The following is a 20,078-nucleotide window of genomic DNA, read 5'->3' as shown; positions in this document are numbered from 1 at the left end:
AAATAGCTGTCGCATTTAAGATTATATTAGAACTTAAATCAACCTCACATTGTTCCACATTCAGATTGTTTCCAGGCCTGACCTGTGGTGGCGCAGTGGATAAAACGTCAACCTGGAAATGCTGAGGTCGCCGGTTCAAAACCCTGGGCTTGCCTGGTCAAGGCACATATGGGAGTTGATGCTTCCTGCTCCTCCCCCCTTCTCTCTCTCTCCTTTCTAAAATGAATAATAATTTTAAAAAAAGATTGTTTCCAGTTTTCTGCTTTTGGAGATACAGATTTAGAGAGAGAGGAGAGATGAGATGACGGATGAGGGAGAGGAGAGAGCTGATAAATAAGCGGGAGGGATGAGGACTATGATAGTGACAGATGAGGCTGAAAATACAGCTGGAGGCCCTGGCCGGCTGGCTCAGCGGGAGAGCATCAGCCTGGCGTGTGGAAGTCCTGGGTTCAATTCCTGGCCAGGGCACACAGGAGAAGTGCCCATCTGCTTCCCCAATCTTCCCTCTCTCCTTTCTCTCTGTCTCTCTTCCCCTCCCACAGCCAAGGCTCCTTTGGAGCAGAGCTGGCCCAGGTGCTGAGGATGACTCCATGGCCTCCACTTCAGGCACTAGAATGGCTCCAGTTGCAACGAAGCAGTGCCCAGATGGACAGAGCATCGCCCCCTGGTGGGCATGCCAGGTGGATCCCAGTCAGACGCATGTGGGAGTCTGACTGCCTCCCCACTTCTAACTTCAGAAAAATACAAAAAAAAGAAAGAAAGAAAATACGGAGCTGACAGAGATGACATTCACATGGGCAAAGGTGGAGATGGTTATGGAATGAATTGTGTCCCCTAAAGTCCATATATGAAGTCCTAGCCCCCAGTACCTTAGAGTGTGACTCTCTTTGGAGATAGGGCCTTTAAAGAGGTAATTAACATGAAAATGGGGTCATGGGGTCTTCAGAATCCAGGATGACTGGCGTCCTTATAAGGTGAGGAGATGAGGACACAGACACACAGAGGGAAGACCACGTGAAGACAGACAAGATGATAATGGCCATTTACAAGACAAGGAGAGGCCCTCAGAAGAAACCATCCAGGCAACACTTCGTTCTTAGACTTTTCAGCCTCCGAAACTATGAGGAAATAAGTTTCTGTTGTGTGAGCCACTCAGACTGTGGTACTTGTTACATTAGCCCTAGAAAGCTGTACAGAAGTGAGGGTGATCAGGGAGGTGATGGAGATGGAGGAGGTGACGGAGTTGGGCAGAGAGATCAGAGATAGCCCTGGCATAACATAAGCAACCAGAAATTGCTTAGGGTAAAAACCTTAGAGGTGTTATTGCTGGTCTTGTGCATTATGGAAGCTATCATTCCGTCCTGTTAGCCTGCACTCCAGCAGCCTGTACACACTGTGTGTAGGGGGCCTGTTCGCACCGTCTCCGAGTCTGTTCTCAGCGAGTCAGCACCAGAGACCGAGGACCTGCAGACAGGCTCAGGCACACGTCAGGTGTCTAGCGATGGACAGTCGGCGCCTATGTGAATCACATCCACATTTAGCTCAATGTGACAGGCCATTCACTCTCGGCCACCTCACAGAAGACTGGTCTTCGTACCAGGTAACTGACTGGCATGGAGCTTCAAGCAGAGGCCGCTTCCAGCTCCTCCTGCATGGCCATCCCCAGCGCTGCAAATGAGGGCTGGCAAAGGACCAGAGGGAAGACTGGCTGGTGGGTCACCCTCCTGCCCAGGCTACAAGGGAGATGCTTCAACTTGGCAAGGAACACCTCATGTGGCTTCAGTCCTACCTTGTCCTCTTTCCTGTAATCCAGGGAAGGAACTAGGGCCACATGGTAAGAGCCAGTGGACTTGGTTCAAATTCTGGTTGTGCTACTCACTCTCTGTGACCTGGACAAGTCACTTAACCTCTCCAAGTCTCTGCTTATTCATCTGTAAAGTGGGCAGAATGGTACTATCTCCTTATAGAATTGTGAGGATGGAAGGAGAGAATCTCGTACAGCATTCAGAACTGAGGATGTCACAGAAGAAGCACTCAGTTGATGTTAGCTGGTGGTGGTGAGACGGGTGGAGATGGGAGCTGCGTGTAAGGCTGGGGTGCGCTCCAAGGTGTGCCTCTGGAAGGGACATGTGAAATCTTTACACATTTTCCCCTTTATGTTCTATTTCCTACCCAGCTCCCTTAGCAAATCCTGCCCATATCACCTTCTGTTGCTACAAGAACCTACTAATAGGAGCCCAGGACTGTGGACACACGTGCTCTTCAGAGGCCCCTCTGACTCTTTTGGGGCCTTCCCATCAGAGCACAGGATGCGTCTTGGACCAAGAACCAGCCCCAGGGGACAGTCCTGTATCAGCCCCAGGATCCCAGCCCAGCACAGTCAGACAGCAGCATGGAGAAGAGGGGCAGGATAGAACCTTTCTATAAAACAGGTGCAGCGGAAGCTGTGCTTTACCCTGCCCACAGAAGAAGGGTCTTTGTACTGGATAACAGGGTCGAAATCCGCACTATCCACAAATACTCCATCTCCCATCCCCACACCTTCCCCAACAGTTCCAGAAGAACAGGAGACAAGGACTGCCCTGACGCCACCCAGTGGCCGCAGGTGGAATAGCACAAGCTGAAGCTTGAAGCACTCTGCTCCGTCCTAGTTGCCAGTGTGGAGTTAGCACCTGTTGGGCCCGTGGCTGCGGGCAGGACCGCACCAGCTGGAGGGGGCCAAAAGTCAAGGAAAGGAAACTCTGGAAGCTGGAAGAGACGAGAAAACATAGTCTCCACTTGAGCATCTGGAAGGTATGTAACCCTGCTAACACCTTGATTTTAGCCCAATGAGATCTCAGACTTCTGACCTCCAAAATTGTTGGCACAAAATTGCAGAGAATGACTTTTCTCAAAGGGATCTGTGGGTTGACTTGCTAACGGAGTTAATCCCAGTAAGATTTATAGAGGACCCACAAAGTCAAGAGAATAATATTGGTAAAAAGGCTACCAGCTGTGAATGAAAGGGATAGAAAACATGAAGAGAAACCTTAGGACCTCCAGTCTAATTTCTGCTTCCCAGGTAACACATTCCTATCTTCTTAACGTCAAGATGCATCTAAAAATGAATTGGGTTATCAGAAAACTGCTTGGGTAGTGAAAAATTTTTTTCAATGCTCTGGGAAAGCCCATTAAAATATCCCCTGGTGCAGCAGGGGAGCCTCCAAGGGACAACATGTTCAGAAATACCCTCTCGCGGCAGTGCTGACCAAACACTATCAAAGTGTGTTTCTGTCCCTGAAATTACTGGAATCTCTCCTGCTGATTTTACACTTTGAGAATTCCAGGCCATCAACCCCTGGCAGCCCTCATTTCCTTTACTCTTTCCAAACTCTCCGAAGGGCTCCAGACAGTCGTGAAGGTCGCTGAGGTTGGGCCTGAGCTGAAATACCTGGAGGTGAAGACCCTCACCGCCCGCTGCTCTGGGAACATGAACCACTGCAAAGTCAAGATCACAGAATTCCTGTAGATCTGCGGCTGCGCCAGAACTACCACTCCCAAGAGCCTTCGCGCCAAGTAGCTTCCTGTTTCCGAGCCCGTTTCCCCTCAGCCATTGGATTCTGGTGGGCCTGAGAGCAGGTGCAACAAGCGTGATGAGAAATGGATACTGGGCGCAAGGACTGGAGGAAGTCTCTCTGGGCAGCGTGGGCCACGAAGGTGTGCGTATCCCAAAGCTGGCACCGAGAAAGGAAAAAGACTGACCAGGAAGGGAGCCCAGAGGCTTCTGGGGAATGGAGTCTAGTGGGCTGGGAGGCATGTGCGCATGACCGACAGTGACGTCATTTAGCCGCGTCGCCTTCGGCGCGAGAGCTGGACCTGGCGTCTGGCGGGGATCGAGACCGCAGTCTGTGAGCTTGCGGTGGTAGTCGGGAAGTTAGTCGGGAGCGGGCGGCGATTTTTCACGTGGTGTTCTCTTGGTTGCGCCTCGGGCTCCCTAGCCGAGGACTGGCTGGGGCGACGGTGAAAGACTGCTGGACAGGCCTTACCGGAGCTCACCTGGCCCAGTACCGCAGGCTCGGACCCAGCTTCTGAGAGGGGAGGACGCAGAGGAGAGTTCATGGGCCGAGCGGTCCTGCAGAGCGGGGCTGGGAGGCGGTGTCGCTTGGTGACACTCGAATGCTGGGGGAAGGTGAGGGGCGGTGGAGGGGGCGGTTTGCGGAGACCCGGCGAGTTGCCCCGGCTTACCCACTATTACTGCAGTGCGAGCCGGACCGAAACCCTGCAGTTATCCCTCCACTGGGGACGGTATGAGGATAAAGAATTCTAGGGTCAAAAAAGTTTAAGGACCTCAGGCCTGGATTATCTCCGACTGTCTAACCCTTTACCCCGATCCGTTTGATGGACGGTGGCACCTTAGGGAGAATGAGACCTGGGAAGGGAATTGGGACACACTCAGGATCTCCTCTATTGCTTATATTCCAGTTATTGAAACAGCCAGGGACGCTCGGAACCAGTCTTACTGGCTCCACCTGAGAGGAGGGCGGATTCAATTAAGTTGGGTTGTGAAACTGTGGAGGGTGCTGGGGACTTGGAATCAGAGGGCTAAATAGGAGTCCTGTTTAATCTGTGGGGTCCCTGCCAGGCCTCTTGTGTTTCATCATGGAGGAAAGGGTAAAATAATTATCTCCTTTACCTCCTAAGAACTGTAAGAATCAAACTAGCAAGTTTTAAAAAAAGGTTTTTCAATTTATTGACTTGAAAGAGAAATCTATTTGTTGTTCCTCTAATTTATATTCATTGGTTAATCCTTTTATATCCCCTGATCGGAGATCAAACCCACAACCTTGCCATATTGGGACTACACTCTAACCAACTTTGAAGCTCTCCAGCTGGGGCATAAAATAGCATTCTTTTGGCTTGTTTTCTTTTTTGAAAGCACTTTTAACACCTTGCAGAACAAAACAAATGTGCACTTAATCTCAACCACTGAGGCCTGTGTCTTCCTCCCCTAGATCAAGGAGTCCCTGTATTGGTTAATAACTCTCCAAGTCCAGTCCGACATCAGCATTTACTGTTGTCTTCCCCAGAGACCTGAGAATGCAGGCCTGATATCATCCTCTCCAAAGAAAATAAGATACAGTGTGCTTAGATACAACTCAGTAACACGGTATCTGTACAAAGGCCTGTATGCAGACCTTTTTACTTCTTTTTCTGAAGACTGTAGCTCCTCTATTTTTTTTTAACAATTCAGTGGCTTTTAATATATTTAATTCTAGAACATTTCATCACCCCCAAAAGAAACCCATACCCACTAACCATTCCCTCTACCCCCTTTCCCCTATTTGCAACCACTAGTTTTTGTCCCTATGGATTTGTTCATTTTGGACATTATCTAAAAATAGAATCAGCCTGACCTGTGGTGGCGCAGTGGATAAAGTGTTGACCTGGAAATGCTGAGGTTGCCGGTTCGAAACCCTGGGCTTGCCTGGTCAAGGCACATATGGGAGTTGATGCTTCCAGCTCCTCCCCCCTTCTCCCTGTCTCTCTCCTAAAAATAATAAATTAATTTAAAAATAGAATCATATATGTGCTGACTTCTTTCACTTAGCATAATGTAACATGAATAAATGTACCTCAATTCCTTTTTATGACTCAATAATAGTCCATTATATGGATATAACACATTTTATCTGTTCCTGGGTTGATGGACATTTGGGTGGTTTCCATTTGGGACTATTATGAATAATGCTGTGTACATGCGTGCAGTTTTTGTGTGGACATGTTTTTATTGCTCTTGGATATATGCTCAGAATTGCTGTCATATGGTAACTGTTCAACTTTCTGAGGAGTTGCCGAACTGTTTCCCACAGTGGCTACAGCATTTACATTCTCAGCAGCAATGTATGAGTGTTCTAGTTTCTCTACATCCTCAACACTTATTTTCCATCTTTTTATTTTAGCCATCTAGTGTCTAAAGTGGTACCTCATTATGGTTTGATATGCATTTCTCCAGTGATAAGGATGTTGAGCATCTTTTTCATGTATTTTTTGGCTGTTTTTATATCTTGGAGAGATACCTATTCAAATTCTGTCCATTTTGAAACAGAAAGGAGGCGCTGGGGAGCAAGAAGTATCAGCTCAGTCGTTTAGTTCATTGCTTGTCGTATGTGCCTTGGCCAGGCATTTGTCTGTTACTGAGTTGTAAGAATTCTTTATATATTCTGGAAATGGGACCCTTAGATTTATAATTTTCAGGTATTTTTCCCCATTCTCTAATTGTCTTTTCACTTTTTTTCTTTTTGTGACAGAGAGGGACAGATAAGGACAGACAGGAAGGGAGAGAGACGAGAAGCATTAATTCTTCATTGTGGCACCTTAGTTGTTCACTGATTGCTTTCTCATGTGCCTTGACCCAGGGGCTACAGCAGACCAAGTGACCCCTTGCTCGAGCCAGCAACTTTGGGTCCAAGCTGGTCAACCTTGCTCAAGCTGGCAGCCTCAGGGTTTTGAACCTGGGTCCTCTGCATTCCAGTCCAACGCTCTATTCACTGCACCACCACCTGGTCAGGAATCTTTTCACTTTCTTTATATCCTTTGAAATAGTTTTAAATTTTGATGAAATCCACTTTATTTCTTCTTTTGTTGCTTGTGCTTTTGTTGCCATATCTAAGAAACTGTTGCCTAATTAGAGGTCATAAAAATATATGCTTGTTTTCTTCTAGGAGCTTTAGCTTTTACTCTAGGTCATTAGTCCATTTTTATTAATTCTTATTAGTGGTCCAAAGTAGAGTTCTACATAACTTCATTCTTTATGTGGACGTTCAGTTGTCCCAGCACCATTTTTTTTTTAAGACTGTCTTGCCCATTTAATTTCTTGGTACTCGTTTAAAATCAGTTGTTCATAAACATATTTCTGGACTCAATTCTTTTCCATTGATGTTATGTCTATTCTTAACCAGCACTGCACTGGTGCTGTTTTTTGTCTCTAATTTTTATTTATTGGTTTTAGTGAAAGAGGGAGAGAGACGGGAACATTGAATGTGCCCTGACTGGGGATCAAACCGGCAACCTGTGCTTTGGGATGATCCTCTAATCATGAGCTATCCAGCCAGGGCAGCACCATACTATTTTAATTATTTTATAGAAAGTTTGATGTGAGCTCAACTTATTTTTTTCCAGATTGTTTTGACTATTCCGTCTCCTGAATTTCCATATGAATTTTAGGGTCGGCTGGAGGAAAGGCAAAGCACCGAGTGACTTTCTGTTCCCATCCTGAGGAAGTGAAGGTCGAAACCAAGCATGTGTGACTGAAGGCAGTCGCGCGTCCAAGGCGTGAAAGGCGTGGTGCTTGGCCCTGCTGAAGCTTTCTGCAGGTCAGGAATCAGGTAGCAGATGGTGTGGTGTCATCTCAGAAAGGGCAAGAAGAATCTAATCAGTTTTGCATAACTAAATTGTACACTGTATTTGTTTGTTTCTTACCCATGTCATGTTTCTGCTTAATAAATTGGATAGCTGGGCCCTGGCCGGTTGGCTCAGCGGTGGAGCGTTGGCCTGGCGTGCTGGGGGGACCCGGGTTCGATTCCCGGCCAGGGCACATAGGAGAAGCGCCCATTTGCTTCTCCACCCCCACCCCCTCCTTCCTCTCTCTTCCCCTCCTGCAGCCAAGGCTCCATTGGAGCAAAGATGGCCCGGGCGCTGGGGATGGCTCCTTGGCCTCGGCCCCAGGCGCTAGAGTGGCTCTGGTCACGGCAGAGCGTCGCCCCTGGTGGGCGTGCCGGGTGGATCCCGGTCGCGCATGCGGGAGTCTGACTGTCTCTCCCCGTTTCCAGCTTCAGAAGGAAAAAAAATAATAATAAATTGGATAGCTGACTTCTCCAAAGGCACCTCAGTCCTGGACAGATTGGGGTCCTCCACTTGCAATATTGTTGCTCCCTCATTCCTTTGCAGCTCCTCTTCATGAAACCCAGAACACTAAGGGTCAGTTTATCCATTTCCATATAAAAGCCAGCTGGGATTTCAATAGGGATTGCAGACTCAACAGTGTTTGGAGGTTTTCAGTGTATGTGACATGCATATACTTCCTTTGTTGATTTTATTCCTAGGTGTTTGTTTTGGTACTCTTGTAAATGGATTTTAAACTTCATTTTTGGATTGGCTGTTGCTGGTACCTTGAAGTACACCTGGAGAAATGTCTATCAAATCTTTTGCTCCATTTTTAAGTGGGTTGTCTATTCATCTTGTATCCTGTAACCTGGAGGGCCTTATTTATCTCTGGACGGACTTGTACAGTCCTTGATTTCATATACAAAAACCATGTCACCAGGAAGTTTTAATTCTTCCTTTCCACTCTGGATTCCTTTTTTCCTTTTCCCTTGCCTAACTGCTCTGGCTAGAACTTCCAGTAAAATATTAAGCAGAAGTGGCAAGAGCAGACATCTTCCATTTCTGATCTTAATGAGAAAAGCATCAAGCCCTCACCGTGAAATACAATGTTTGCTTGCTCTGGGCTTTTTGTAGATGCCTTTTCTCAAGTACAAGTTCCCTTCTTCTGTTCCTGGTTTATCAAGTGTTTTATCATGAGATGGTGCCATATTTTGTAAAATGGCCTTTTTGGTGTTAGATCACCATGTGGGTTTTTTCATTTTATTATGATGTATTACACAGACTGACTTTTGTATTGAGAACCAACTCGTCTTGCTGGGATGAATCCCAGTTGGTCATTACTCCAAAGAAATAGTTAATATTTGTAAACTATCCTTGCTGGGCATCATGCCAACTGCTTTATCAGCATCTTCCCTTAATCTTGAAAGCAACAACTTTACAAGGCATTATTATCCCCATTTTACAGATGAAAAAAGTGACTTAGGAGAGGTTAAGTGATTTGTACACTGCTGGTAATCAGGGATAGTAGTTTGTTACACTTGTGTCTGGCTGAAATGATGCGATTTCCCAGATAGGAAGCAAGAGAATGGGGAAACTGATCTCACTGAAGGTCTATAAATTTAGCCTAAAACTTGGTCCTTTGAACCCCCTTTTTAGAGTGAGAATGTGACTTTCTAGCTGAGTGAACTATGAATTTTATACCTCATTGGTTTCTCTCTTCATCCAGAACCACCTTCTCTGGACCTTACCCTTTCCCAAGAGGAACGCACAGGAATGGTGGCTGGTATCCTCACACCTGGGCCACATGTAAGTTGGAAATTTACTTTTGAGAGGAAGCCTTTTATAATATTAAGGTTTTTCTTTGTTGTGCGTTACAAAAGGAACTCATGTTCATTGTAGAAAACCTGAAAAACATAGAAGACACACCCAGTGGGTGATTCTGAGGAAGAATGAAGGTGCACTTGAGTTGTGGGGAACTGCAGGGAAGGGAGGGTAACATCCAGGTGCTGGGTGGCCAGCTAGGCAGAGGTGCTATTCCCGAGCTGGAAATAGACTTGCTTGCCTGTGCCTTTGCTAGCGGTGCTTCCCTTGCCTTGGACAAAGTATCCTCTTGCTCCTTCTGAGCAATCTTCTGCAAGGCCAGCTCAGGGACACCTTCCGTCTTCCCATTGCCCTCACCCACTCAGGATTCCTCTCCTATTCTGCAAACCGGTCTGGCCATCTCTGTGCACATTACAGGTGGCCGTGTATGTGCCTGGCTCTCCTGCTCTACAGTGATGTCCGAGTCCACAGGGGTATTTAGTAAATGTTCTGAAAACATGCAGCTTACACATTTGCTATCTTCCACCCAACTGTTCATCATGTAAACTCACATTCTAATTCTTTTTTCAACATTGGCTCTTAATTCCCAAGCAGGTGTTTTCTGTCAGACACTGTTCATGTATATACACATTTTGTCTGTTCATATTTAAAATCTATCAGAATTAGGCCCTGGCCGTTTGGCTCAGCAGTATAGTGTAGGCCTGGCGTGCAGGGGTCCCGGGTTCGATTCCCAGCCAGGGCACACAGGAGAAGAGCCCATCTGCTTCTCCACCCCTCCCCCCCTCCTTTCTGTCTCTTCCCCTCCCCCAGTAAGGCTCCATTGGAGCAAAGATGACCCAGGCGCTGGGGATGGCTCCTTGGCCTCTGCCCCAGGCACTAGAGTGGCTCCGGTCGCAACAGAGCGACACCCTAGAGGGGCAGAACATCACCCCCTGGTGGGCGAGCCGGGTGGATCCCAGTCCGGCACATGCGGGAGTCTGTCTGTCTCTCCCTGTTTCCAGCTTCAGAAAAATACAAATAAATAAATAAATAAATAAAAATCAGAATTATAAATGGCAAGAAAGATTATTTTTGTGTAAGTGTCCAAGTGTTAGCCAGTGTTTTTCTAGAACGATCCAGTCCTGGATCCTTTCAAAGACCCATTCTAGGCCTGCTGCCACCTCAGCCACAGCCGCTAACCCCCCACTCCCCACTGTGCCACATTCTAAGTGGCTGGGCCAGAAGACCTGTGCTGCTAGTTTCAGGGATCCACGCCTTTTGGCAGTGTGACTGTAGCTTTTACCTACAGAGTGGAGGCACTCGGTCCCTGCTCCAAGGGACAGGTTCAAGAGATACCAGAAAAGTCCAGAAACCTGGTCCTACTGGGTAAGGATAAAGTACTCAATCTGCTCAGTTCTGATAAACCTGAGGCCCTTTCCAGTGTTGAGTGACCACGAATTACTCAGACACCTGGAGGGACAGTGTTCCTTCCCGTTCCCTGGAAGTTCCTGCTGGTTGGGAAACAGGCATTTTCACTTTACTCCCTGGAGGCTGTACCCTCCCCCCCAGGAGAGCTGGGGTAACCTTCAGGCTAGTTCCCTCTTGAGTCACTCACCTGCCATCTTCCTGGGCTTGCTCATTAAGCTAACCTGAACTCACTGGCTTGACCTCCTCCTTGAGGCAGTTTCTTTAGCTCCTTTCTAGAAATATTTTGCACCAAGATACCATGTCTGTCTGTCTTACTGCAGTATGCCTAGTGTCCAGCACCAGGTAAAATACTCAATACATAGTTGGTGAATGAATGAAATTAGTGACCTAACTGGCCTGCTTCCACTCCCAAGTTCTGGGTGGCTCCTAGGACAGATCTCTAAAGCCCATGTTTCTCCTCTTGAATAGGACTTCCAGGTTCCCAGCCTGGCATGAACTCCCAGTTACAAGGGGAAAGCCCATGGATGCTGGAGGGGGAAGGCCTAAGGAGTACTTGTCCAGGTAAGTGAGCACGCACTAAGACAGTGAGTCCTAGGAGCAAAAGCCGCTTTGAAACCCACATTAGAACATTTGATAAGGGAACAGTGAGTGGAGGTACAAAGATGAGAATGAGAATAGAGGGTGGAAGGCTATTTTAGACCAGGTGAGTAGGAAATACCACTTGGAGGTGACATTGGAACTGAGATCTCAAGGAAGAGAATGAACCAGCCATGTATATTTGGGGATCTGAGCTGGGAATGAGCTTGGTTTGTGACAGGATCAGAAGAAAAGACGTGCCAGATCAGGTGGTGGTGCAGTGGATAGAGCATTGGCCTCGAACGCTGAGGACCCAGGTTTGAAACCCTGAGGTTCCCAGCTTAACGTGGAATTATAGACATAACCCCATAGTTGCGGGCTTGAGCAGAGTCACTGGCTCTGCTGTAGACGCCCGGTCAAGGCACATAAGAGAAAGCAATCAACGAATAACTGAGGAGCCACAAAGAATTGATGCTTCTCATATCTCTCTCCTTCTGGTCTGTCCCTCACTACAAAAAAAACCCCTAGGAATCAGTAAACAAGAGGGAAAGTGGGAGACAGGGGCCAGACCATGTAGATCTTTGGAGGCCCACGGTTAGGGATTTAGATTTTACTCAAATTATCAACCTGTTGCCTGACCAGGCGGTGGCGCAATGGATAGAGCGTCAGACTGGGATGTGGAGGACCCAGGTTCGAGACCCCAAGGTCACCAGCTTGAGCACAGGCTCATCTGGTTTGAGCGGAAGCCCACCAGCTTGGACCCAAGGTTGCTGGCTTGAGCAAGGGGTTACTTGGTCTGAAGGCCCATGCTCAAGGCACATATGAGAAAGCAATCAATGAACAACTAAGGTATCACAACAAAAAACTGATGATTGATGCTTCTCATCTCTCTCCATTCCTATCTGTCTGTCCCTCTCTCTCTCTGTAAAAAAAAGAAGAAAAAATCAACCTGTTAAATAAAGGTCTGCTCCCTCAAAGGCAAAGGCAGGGGAACAATCCAACAAGTACCATGAACAACCAAGGTACCATGGTTAACTTCCAAGCGTTCAGAAACCGTATCTGAAAGTCATGGAGACAATGAGCTTGGCCTGTGATAGGATCAAAGTGTAAGAAAGGGGGTAAAGGATGCTAATGTCTCTGAAAAGCCATCTTGGTCATTATTCGTAGTTCAGAACAGAAATATAAGCTAGGAATGTTTTGGTGAAGGAACCTAGAACCTAAGAGCTCAGCCAAACTCTTCACCCCTCTGTATTTCAGTGGTCTCTTCCACTAAAGGGATTTTAGAAATGGCCTTTCTAAATTCTTTTCAGACTGGAATATAGCATCTGAATCCCCACCAGAGCAAAACATTTCTGAGGACTCATTCCAAGACACAAGGGTAAAGATGCCCCCCGGGGCGTCAGATCACAGGAACCGTGAATTGGGGAAGAGCTACAATCAGAGACCTGTCCTCTCTCCACAACAGCGAGTCCCTACAGAAGTGAGACCCCGTAAATGTACAACACAAACAAGGAGCTTTGGGAAGAACTCAGACATAATTAAGTCTCACGGAGCAAAACCATACACGTGTAAGGAATGTGGCAAAGCCTTCAGTTACTGTTCTTCCCTCTCTCAGCACCAGAAGAGCCACACGGGAGAGAGGCCGTACGAGTGCAGCGAGTGCAGGAAGGCCTTCAGCCAGAGCTCCTCGCTCATCCAGCACCAGAGGACCCACACCGGAGAGAAACCCTACAAATGCAGCGAGTGCGGCAGAGCGTTCAGCCAGAACGCTAACCTCACAAAACACCAGCGGACTCACACCGGGGAGAAGCCCTACAGATGTACCACGTGTGCGAAGGCCTTCAGTGACTGCTCGGCCCTGGTGCAGCACCAGAGGATCCACACAGGGGAGAAGCCCTACGAGTGCAGCGACTGCGGGAAGGCCTTCCGCCACAGCGCCAACCTCACCAACCACCAGAGGATGCACACGGGGGAGAAGCCCTACCGGTGCAGCGAGTGCGGAAAGGCCTTCAGTTACTGTGCTGCGTTCATCCAGCACCAGAGGATCCACACTGGGGAGAAGCCTTACAGGTGTGCTGCATGCGGGAAGGCCTTCAGCCAGAGCGCCAACCTCACAAACCACCAGAGGACGCACACGGGGGAAAAGCCCTACAAGTGCAGCGAGTGCGGGAAGGCCTTCAGCCAGAGCACTAATCTTATAATCCACCAGAAGACCCACACTGGGCAGAAGCCGTATCAATGTAATGAATGCGGGAAATTCTTCAGTGAGAGCTCAGCGCTTATTCGACATCATATAATTCACACTGGAGAGAAACCCTACGAATGCAACGAGTGCGGCAAAGCATTCAACCAGAGTTCATCCCTCAGTCAGCACCAGAGAATTCACACTGGGGTGAAACCCTACCAATGCAGGGCTTGTGGGAAGGCCTTCAGGTGCAGTTCAGCTTTTATTCGACACCAGAGACTCCACTCTGGAGAGTAACTGGGAACATGACCAACATGAATGGGGACCCGATAGTTTGTAAGCCTCTGGAAACATCTAATTTTGTCTTTTTCCCAGAGGCAAATGCTTTTGCACCTTTAATAAAGTCATTTTATGTGGAAGGTCTCAGGTTTTCTTTTCCTTACACCTGTAAGCTTAAAGAACCCAACTCAAGTCATTCAAGTTACCTATCCTCTGTGGGCCAAAGGGCTTTGTGTAGCAAGCACTCCAGAAACCTTGATTTATACGGATGCAGACTTGGTTACTACTTAAAGGCGTGGTGTTTTGGCACTGGTTCTCCTTGAATGACACTTAAAAAAGAATCAAAAGTACTGGTCAGGAAAAGTACTCAATAGGATCAAGTCAATAAAGTATCTGATTTTAGGAAAGAAATTCAAGTGAGAGGAATTCTAGGGTCAACCATTAAATGCTACCACCTCATTACGAACAGGTCAAGCATTCACTCCTTAAATGATAAATCTATAACTTCCCACACACAGCTGCAACATGGGGAACACTGCAATGCCCAATGTCCACTTTATGAACCGTTCTAGTGCTTATTTCTGCTGTAAAGAAAACCAGTCTCAGGGACAGAGAGTGAGGCAGCGGGTGCCAGGTTACTGAAACCTCCGTAGGTACATCCTTTTCCAGGAGACCGGAACAGGGAGGGACAACCTGATGACAAATGCTTTCGCTGGGTCAGAGGCAGGCAGGTCACCTTCACTTTGTTCCCCTTGTTGGCAAACGAGTTGTTTCCTTTTCTACTTTGCACTGAGCTGGGGTCCTACCCTTGCCATTTGTACCAACTTCACGCCCAACTGTTGTAATCTCATCTCAGCACTCACCTGTGCTTTCCCGATTGTTGGTTAGGTAAGCATTTGACTTCACAGACAGGCTTCCCATTAATGGACGTCTGCTGTTTAAGGGCAGCTTGTGTCAACTGTCCTCACCCCAAGGCCTCCAGCTCTGATTCTTTGGGTGACTTGGCACATGCCCAGGAATATTATTTTCCCCTCACCTTCCCACTATGGCTAGTTTGTTCTCCAACCCAGACTGCACCTGGGGTGATTAAAAATCACCTAAAGGGCCTGTTGACAAAATTAATGGGAGAACAAAGAAACAACTAATGGCAAGGAAATCAAGTTCTTGGGTTAATTGTTTCCAAGTCCCTTTAGGGTAGCAACAAGAAGCCCCTTCCAAGTCATGCTTCAAGCTACCTAGGTATGGCTCATCCAGTGCCCAGGTGTCCATCCATTCATTGCATGTCTGATAAAGGGAAACAGAGTGATAAGCTCTAAAAGTGATTCAAAAGAAACTAAGAGAAGACTGACCAGGCGGTGGCACAGTGGATAGAGCATCGAACTGGGATGCTGAGGACCCAGGTTTGAGACCCCGAGGTGCCAGCTTGAGCGTGGGCTCATCTGGTTTGAGCAAAAGTTCACCAACTTGAACCCAAGGTCGCTGGCTTGAGCAAGGGGTTACTCGGTCTGCTGAAGGCCCGCAGTCAAGGCACATATGAGAAAGCAATCAATGAACAATTATGCGTCGCATTGTGCAACGAAAAACTAATGATTGATGCTTCTCATCTCTCCATTCCTGTCTGTCTGTCCCTGTCTATCCCTCTCTCTGATCCTCTGTCTCTGTTAAAAAAAAAAAAACTAAGGGAAGATGAGGAAGACTTGGGAAAAGGTGAAAACATACATTAGAATATAGTCTGTTACTAGTTTAAAACAAATAGCTTCAGAAAATGGTAGGGTTAGAGCAGGGGTAGTCAACCTTTTTATACCTACCACCCACTTTTGTATCTGTTAGTAGTAACATTTTCTAATCACCCACCAGTTCCACAGTAATGGTGATTTATAAAGTAGAGAAGTATCTTTACTTTTTAAAATTTATAAAGCAGTTATAGCAAGTTAAAGCATATAATAATAGCTTACCAAGTATTTCATGTCAAATTTTTGCTAAGTTTGGCAGAATAAATCTTTATAAAAAATTCACTATAGTTAAATCTATCTTTTTATTTATACTTTGGTTGCTCCGCTACCGCCCGCCATGAAAGCTGGAACGCCCCCTAGTGGGCGGTAGGGACCAGGTGACTACCACTGGGCAAGAGGGTAGATAACTTTAGAAGTATGTGCTTGACCCTCCCCTTTCTCATAAACTCAGGCCCAATCAAGGGCTCATAATAAAGGTCAAGTTTCTTTGTTGTCCCATCAATGAACCCCAGCTGTGCATATAATGGATATCAAAGTCTTGAATTATGGGCTCTAGGCCCCAACTCAAGTAACAACCTGGCACAAACTTTATCTCCCATGTACTTACGCTGAACTACAAGTTTGCCAAGAACTATTTCTTTTGCTACTTCCACAGGTTCACCACCACGGCTCCACTAACCACCACCTGACCACAAAGGACGGAGCTCCCCCAAGGAAGAGCCATATCAAAAAGTCCTTTAGTTGTCAAATGATCTTTAATTAAAACATTTTCCTTTGTGGCTCTTAACTCTGTGGGAAAGAAAAAATAAATCCAGTCAGTGACTTAAATGAGGCATACATATTTCTCAACCCCACTATCTCTAGAACTTTCCCGCTCATCTCTGTGAATACATTAGCTCCTCTAGCTTTTACCGATTTTCAGCAAACAAAACTGACGCAGCAGCCACTTACAGCCGGGCATTCCACTGCACCATTGTTGATGTCATCTATGATGTCATGAGGGTGGCGGCCATCAACATTGCAGCCTACAGATTGCGCAGTCCCCAGAATCTCTTTAATGGTCCCTAAAATTAAGAAAAAGTAGCATCAGGTAGAGCTGTTAGTCCCTCTCTATCCTCAGACTCCATTGGGAAAATACTTCTGAGTTTGACAAGGAGGAATAACTCCTTTATAAAATACCAGGAATAACACCCCAACCCATAATTCAGAGTTCCATTTAGCTTTATGTAAACCCTGAATGCAGTCTTCAGGAGACCCTTGATACCCAGATTATACCTATCTGGCCCAAAATATGCACCATGATCAAGCCATTTTTTTTCAAACCCAGAAGGCACTACATTGGCCCTGACTGGTTAGAGTTCAGTTGCTTGGAGTAGTGGTTTTCAACTGACAGTCTGTGAACCAGTGCTGGGCCATGCAAGTCTATAACCTTCATATAACACCAGGGTGTTAACTCTTTTGCGGACTGGCACAAAATATCTGGTGGACCAGAGGTCAAAAACAAAAACAAAAACAAAAACTGGGTTAGAGTGTCATCCCCAAACACCAAAGTTGCAGATTTGATCTCTGGTCAAGGCACATAGTTCAGGAAGTGACCAATAAATGCACAACTGAGTGGAACAAATGAATGCTCCTCTCTCCCTTCCTCTCTCTAAAATCACTCAATTGATTAAAAAATAATTCTTCTAAGGCACTACATCCCAAATTTTGAGTCTTACAAAATAAAGTCTCCTGTAAATGGGAAAAAGCTACCACTCAATGAATATGCCCCGTTATCACAAAGTTGCTCTTACCAGAGAGTTCTCTAGCTAAAGATCGGTGCCGCATCTGTCGGGCAATGTTGACAATCTCATCAAAAGTGATATTTCCACTGTGCTTAACTGCAGAAAGAGAAAAATAGGAAGAGCTCTGTCACCCCAAGGCCACAGAAGACCACATAATATCCTCCCTGCAACCATTCCTAGGCTGTTCCCATGCTTTCGGCACAGAGTCATCCACATGAAGAACAACCCTGTTTCCTAAGCTGGGATTTGTTATTAGCTCACCACTGGAATGCACCAGCCAACAGACAACTGGTCAGGTGCAGTGGCGGGTGGCTAACGGCAAACAAAACATCTTTATCTTATGTGTACACGACTGTGTTAGAGACAAGAAAGAAAAGCTTAAGTTACTGGGCTCAGGTAAGCTATTCAGGTGTCCTTCAGCTCAGAAGTGCTCTCCTAACTGCTAGTCACCATCATCCTCAGCTGCTTCACCGGCACGGCACTACTTGGTACCGCGTGGCTCTGTAATAGTTTACCATCAAATCACCGTGCCATCCCTAGGTTTCATTAAACAGAGAACATGCAGCTCTGTACCAAGCATTATGTAGTCAATACCAACAGCAAACCATTCAGATTACCAGGGAAAAGGCCACTCACTGTTTTTTTGCTTCTTTCTGTCTCGTGGTGGTTCTCTGAGGGCTTTGATGATCAGAGCGGAGGCAGAAGGCACCACCTCAATCTGCAGAAGAGATTCTCAGTATGAACAAGCCCTACCCCACTCTCCAAAGGCAACACTGTCAAGCAACTTCGTGCCTGGAGACCATGGGCCAGACACACTGGATTTGCTGTACATTCTCAAATAATATTCCAAGTCAGGAACATGTCCCAGCCTAGCAGACATTAAGTGATTTGCCCAATGTCACACAACTAACAGGACTTAATTATTTGAGCATGTCTTTGACCTTGATCCATGCTCTCAAAGAAGCCTTCCCCTCAGATAAAATGGCTCTCACCACTAATGGCAGGCACGTCAGGAATCCCAGAGGGTTGCAACCCCTGCCCTCCCTTCAAACCAAATACCTGGGCCTGTCTGTTCTGAATGGTCAGTTTCACTGTTATCCTCAGACCTTTCCAATCACCAGTTGCTTTGGCGATGTCATCACCAACCTTTTTTGGAGACTAGAAATAAAGATATGTAATCATATTACGCCCGAAGAGTAAGTAGCCTGAAAACCTCCCCGGTCTTCCTCACTTGACAATACCGCCAATCATCTGTTTGAAACACACAACAGAACATACCCAAGCAAGGCACAGCTCTCCCCAGTTTAAACTAGGAAACTGAGGGAAAGGGTGAGGTTTGTTCAGGGCCCTGGGCCGTAACAGGGGAGCCACTTACCTACCTATTGTCTCATAAGGCCCTATGTGGTAATGTAGAAATTTTCAACCCTGGTTAACCTTAAATCATCAGGAGAACTTGAACTTTATCAGGTTCCTGTGTCAGACCCATCCAAGTCAATCTACGAGGATGGGGTCTGGGCATTTGCTGCTCTAGAATCTCCTACTGACCACTAAGAAACAAGCACATCCAGTAAGTGCCGGCTGAGCTAAGGCCGAGAGTACTAAGACACTGGTTTAGCAAGACCAATGTGGGAGCTCACTTGAGACAGGAGACCACTGTGCAAGAAACAAAGGTACCATTTGATGATAATGACATGTAAGGAAACCCAAGTTCAATAACATGGAAAAGCAGACAAATAAGACTGGTCATAGCTTTCCAGCAGGTTTAGAGCAGGGTAGCAAATACAAGCTCTTACAACACTCACCAGAATTTCCCCCCACATCCCAAAGCGTTCCAACAGCGCTATGCCCATTCCTCTCACTAGAAAACAAAGGCTGTGTCCCTAGCCACTTGACTCCAAAACCCTCACTGGGCCCCTTCCAGCCAATCAATCCCTCAGGTACACTAACAGCAGCGGTTAAGAGACAGCGGAGAAGTTACTGCTGCGAGGTACTGGGTTCGAGTTTCGTATATAACGACCTACGGCACCTAGTGCCAATTCAGTGAGTTAGAGGTCTAGTCGGGACAGAACTCTGCCAAGGCCAAGGGCACCTCAGGCAGTCGTATTTGACAAGGCAGGCCTAGCCGCTCTGCACACGTAAGAGCCCCTCCATGAGGATGACTTACCAGGCCCAGGGGGCCGATCTTGGGGGCCAGGGCAGACGTGGCACCCACTTCCCCTCCGGTGCACCTCAGGTATACTGGGAGGGGAAAGAACAGTAAGTGCCCCCGCCACAGTCCCGGCCGTAGCCCTCTCCCCGCATCGCTTGGGGCTGGCCACGCCACCTTTGCCCTCTTCCCCACACCAGAGCCTCAGGGAGAAGCCAGATAGGCCACCCCCTCCCTGGGCGTGGGCCGCTCCATACGCCACGCGGAACAGCGGCCTGGGGTTCGGTTATGGCTGCCGAGGCCCACACTGGGCCGACGTGAAGGCGGCCGATTGACAGCCAACCCAGTCTAACGGGGAAAGCGCCCGGAGCAAACCTTACCCTAAGGCGTGCAGGCTGCAAAGCGCCACGGGTCTTCCGGTCCTCCCTCCCCTTTTACACGCGGGGAAGCCGAGGCCCAGAAAGGATAAGAAGCTCGGCCAGGCCTTCACAGCACCCTGAACGAGGCACCGGAAAGGCCTCTAGTAGGCAGCAGCTTAAAAACGCGACGTGGGAAAGGAAATAATTGCGGAGAGGCCGCAGGCCCGACGGGTTGCGGAGAAAAAAAGGCTCCATCCCGCATCCTCGGCCACATTTGAAACACGCACCGACTTTGATCTCGTTGGGGTCGAACTTCGGCGGCATGGCGGAGGCCGCTGGTGTCGGATGAACCCGGATTCGGGACGACCGAAGAAAGTTGCACCTAAGCCTCCTCCGAGCCGAAAGCCGAAAGGCCGGAAGAGCCTT

At 47.5% G+C, this 20,078-nt stretch overlaps 2 protein-coding genes and 1 non-coding gene across 13 annotated transcripts; 1 reads left to right on the top strand and 2 right to left on the bottom strand.

Annotated features, from left to right (window-relative positions):
* The first annotated feature begins 2,633 nt into the window (after positions 1-2,633).
* Positions 2,634-13,767, top strand: ZNF79 (zinc finger protein 79). Of its 11 annotated transcripts, none has more exons than XM_066256165.1 (5): positions 2,634-2,793; positions 7,204-7,352; positions 9,089-9,168; positions 11,059-11,151; positions 12,477-13,767. In XM_066256165.1, exons 4-5 carry the CDS (start codon positions 11,082-11,084, stop codon positions 13,646-13,648), a joined length of 1,242 nt encoding a protein of 413 aa, XP_066112262.1. In that variant the 5' UTR covers positions 2,634-2,793; positions 7,204-7,352; positions 9,089-9,168; positions 11,059-11,081; the 3' UTR covers positions 13,649-13,767. The 11 variants fall into 11 exon arrangements, with proteins under 11 accessions (XP_066112262.1, XP_066112263.1, XP_066112265.1 ...); XM_066256166.1 differs by lacking the exon at positions 7,204-7,352 and adding an exon at positions 3,381-3,698; XM_066256164.1 differs by lacking the exon at positions 2,634-2,793 and adding an exon at positions 3,678-3,698.
* A 1,955-nt stretch (positions 13,768-15,722) lies between these two features.
* Positions 15,723-20,073, bottom strand: RPL12 (ribosomal protein L12). The gene is made up of 7 exons (XM_066256170.1): positions 19,940-20,073; positions 19,312-19,385; positions 18,207-18,305; positions 17,784-17,865; positions 17,157-17,243; positions 16,315-16,427; positions 15,723-16,152 (listed from the first exon to the last, which is right to left on the bottom strand). Exons 1-7 carry the CDS (start codon positions 19,974-19,976, stop codon positions 16,147-16,149), a joined length of 498 nt encoding a protein of 165 aa, XP_066112267.1. The 5' UTR covers positions 19,977-20,073; the 3' UTR covers positions 15,723-16,146.
* Positions 17,327-17,456, bottom strand: LOC136327459 (small nucleolar RNA SNORA65). Its single transcript, XR_010729672.1, has one exon. It is a non-coding gene; the product is annotated as a small nucleolar RNA SNORA65 (small nucleolar RNA).
* Positions 20,074-20,078: the final 5 nt, after the last annotated feature.

Source organism: Saccopteryx bilineata, chromosome 2 (genome assembly GCF_036850765.1).
Source record: "Saccopteryx bilineata isolate mSacBil1 chromosome 2, mSacBil1_pri_phased_curated, whole genome shotgun sequence".
In the NCBI taxonomy this organism is placed as follows: Eukaryota; Metazoa; Chordata; class Mammalia; order Chiroptera; family Emballonuridae; genus Saccopteryx; species Saccopteryx bilineata.
Note: the sequence above shows the minus strand (reverse complement) of the source record. Positions and strands in the feature narration are given on the sequence as shown.

Excerpts from the sequence above, each read along its gene's own strand:
- ZNF79 (XM_066256168.1), top strand. The coding sequence starts at position 11,082 with ATGAACTCCCAGTTACAAGGGGAAAGCCCATGGATGCTGGAGGGGGAA. Across the intron at positions 11,152-12,476 it reads CCTAAGGAGTACTTGTCCAG|ACTGGAATATAGCATCTGAA; the intron begins GTAAGTGAGCAC and ends AATTCTTTTCAG.
- RPL12 (XM_066256170.1), bottom strand. The coding sequence starts at position 19,976 with ATGCCGCCGAAGTTCGACCCCAACGAGATCAAAGTCG. Across the intron at positions 17,866-18,206 it reads TTCAGAACAGACAGGCCCAG|ATTGAGGTGGTGCCTTCTGC; the intron begins GTATTTGGTTTG and ends TCTCTTCTGCAG. Across the intron at positions 17,244-17,783 it reads CAGAAAGAAGCAAAAAAACA|TTAAGCACAGTGGAAATATC; the intron begins GTGAGTGGCCTT and ends CTCTTTCTGCAG.